We start from the raw sequence: 2,451 nt of genomic DNA, 5'->3' as shown, positions 1-2,451 counted from the left end.
ACACACACACACACACACACACACACACACACACACACACACACACACACATCTCGAAAATTACACAAGGCAATATATTTAATTATATTTGACGAGATATTAGTCGATTTCGGATACCTTTGCTTCAATTTGCAACTTTTTTAATTCAAAAAGAAGCAGTTCTGCATTAGATACAGAATCTCCCAATTGATTGCAACTGCCCTCTAATGCAGCAATTCTGTCATTGAGAATTTCTTCGAGATTACGAAGATCGGTCGCGAGCAGCGCGAGAGCAAGACATTGCTCCAATTGAGTTTTTCTGCTACGAAAAATTGTCTCGATCAACCGCCTTCTATCGTGTAGTTCTTCCAGCCATTTTTCGACTCGTAATACGGCTAATGAAATATATTTATATTTCATTATTATATTTTTTTTATCATAAAAATTTTAATTTTATGATAGTGATCTAGCTAAATAGATAAGCAATTAATTAATTTATTAAATAGACATTTGACATACCATGATTAGCTTCATCTTTAATCGTATCCGACCTAGAATCTAAAGTGCCTTCGTTTATCAATTCCTTAAGTTCATCCAGCAATGTTTTACCCTCCCGCAAAGCACCCATCAATCCTTCCAACATATCTTTGCGAAGATCCTGAATCTTCGATAGAAAACTTTTTACTGCTTCTATTTCGATCGGTAGTAATGTGTTGTTACATGCCATTTCCAACGCCTCCATATGTTCTCTACATTCTGCCGCACGACTAAAAAAATTAAATCTATTTTGTTAAATAATTAATTCAAAAGCACAAATATATGATTAATTAATTACACTTTGCTGTACCATTGAAATAATACGTTTCGGTCAAGTATTTTCTTACGACGTTCTAAAAGTTGATTTATATCGTGCCATGCTTGACCTAATGTCTCCGCCATGGCAGTGTATACTTCTGCTCTTGGTCTCTGAGTCGTGATTAATTGATCAGCTTGTCGCAATAATTCTTCTACCGGGCTTTGTTTATTCTGATTATAAAGTAAAGTTTTAATTAATGGAGATCTTAAGCACTTCTAATTTAATTGTATTTAATATAAACTTTTACACAATTCGAAATTTATTTTGATACGTTTAACTTTACCTGTAATCGGAGTAACACTTGATCGTGTGCATTCGAAAGTTCCATGGCTTCTTTTACGGAAGCACCAAGTTTCGTTAATTCTGGTTGTAGCTCGAGTATTTTCAGCTTTAGCCATTCGCCGCTCTGAACAAAAATGATAATAAAACGATGTATAGTGATAAACATCAGATATTTTCCGAGTCTTCCGACAGTATAAACGACATGACATAGATAAACTGAATATTATTAAATACTCATTCTTCATTGAATGATCATTTTTATTTATTATATACAATTACTAGAATATTGTATTCATTATTTTAAATAATTGCAAAGTATAATAAATAGCAAAGAAAAGCTAAAAAAAAATGTTCGTTTGCTTATGCAATATAAAGATTATTTTAATTATTTTAATTTATTTAATTATTTTAATCTCAAATAAATTTTGAAATTATCTAATAGTCATATACAATGTCGAAAATCATATTCAGAAGAGAGATCTTTTCCTCTAGCATTATTAAAAAGAAAAGATAGAAAGTAAAAAACGAGTATAGACAGAAATCGACCCTCCAGAGTTCATCAACCTCGTGAGGTTCGGCTGCAGAAAGGAGCAAGATATGTTTCCATTTTCATCTTTGGCATACTGCCGAATAACTACATTTGGATTGACCAATTCTCTCTTCTGGTATATCGCTGAAATTATTTCTTTTTTTTTAAAGTAGTGAAAGAGATATATTATTTTATGATCATCTTTTTAAAGATATCAAAATAATTGACAAAATTAGCAAATACTCAATGTATTTGTTAAAAGCTTGAGAAATATATTATATTGTATTATAAAAAAAAATGTCATTTGTGATTTACAGATTAGAGTAAAAGTAGAAAAGATTATACACCAGTAATAAAAATAATTATATTAATTATATTAATTGTAATTTTAATTTCTTAAGTATTATTTGTTGGAAATTACTCAAATTAATCTGATATGCACAACATGCAATAATATTAAATAAATTCTCATGCTTGACAATGTTAGTCATTGCATTGTAAAAATATGTTTATGCGTGCTAAAAATCTTTATTTAATATTTTCTCTCTTGTTTCGGACGAAATACTATTGTATTAGATTGATACATATGATATAGACTATTATAGACGAAAAAGTACGATAAAAGAAAAAATTATGTTACTCGTTCGCCACTGAGCCGGGCCAGGTTGGGCTCAAGCTGCCTCGACTCGTCTCGTATACATGTGTGTGTGTGTGTGTGTGTGTGTGTGTGTGTGTGTGTGTGTGTGTGTGTGTGTGTGTGTGTGTGTGTGTGTGTGTGTGTGTGTGTGTGTGTGTGTGTGTGTGT

At 31.3% G+C, this 2,451-nt stretch overlaps 1 protein-coding gene across 1 annotated transcript in view; it reads right to left on the bottom strand.

Moving 5' to 3' along the window:
• The window catches only part of LOC105624873, a 41,438-nt gene that overhangs the window by 27,482 nt on the left and 11,505 nt on the right, over positions 1 to 2,451 (bottom strand). The window contains exons 18-21 of the mRNA XM_012206223.1: positions 1,119 to 1,241; positions 827 to 1,005; positions 499 to 746; positions 118 to 374 (exon numbers count right to left, since the gene is read on the bottom strand). Coding sequence (XP_012061613.1) covers positions 118 to 374; positions 499 to 746; positions 827 to 1,005; positions 1,119 to 1,241 — 807 coding nt within the window. The remainder of the gene's footprint in view (positions 1 to 117; positions 375 to 498; positions 747 to 826; positions 1,006 to 1,118; positions 1,242 to 2,451) is intronic.

The sequence above is a fragment of the Atta cephalotes genome (assembly GCF_000143395.1).
Source record: "Atta cephalotes unplaced genomic scaffold scaffold00092, whole genome shotgun sequence".
In the NCBI taxonomy this organism is placed as follows: domain Eukaryota; kingdom Metazoa; phylum Arthropoda; class Insecta; order Hymenoptera; family Formicidae; genus Atta; species Atta cephalotes.
Note: the sequence above shows the minus strand (reverse complement) of the source record. Positions and strands in the feature narration are given on the sequence as shown.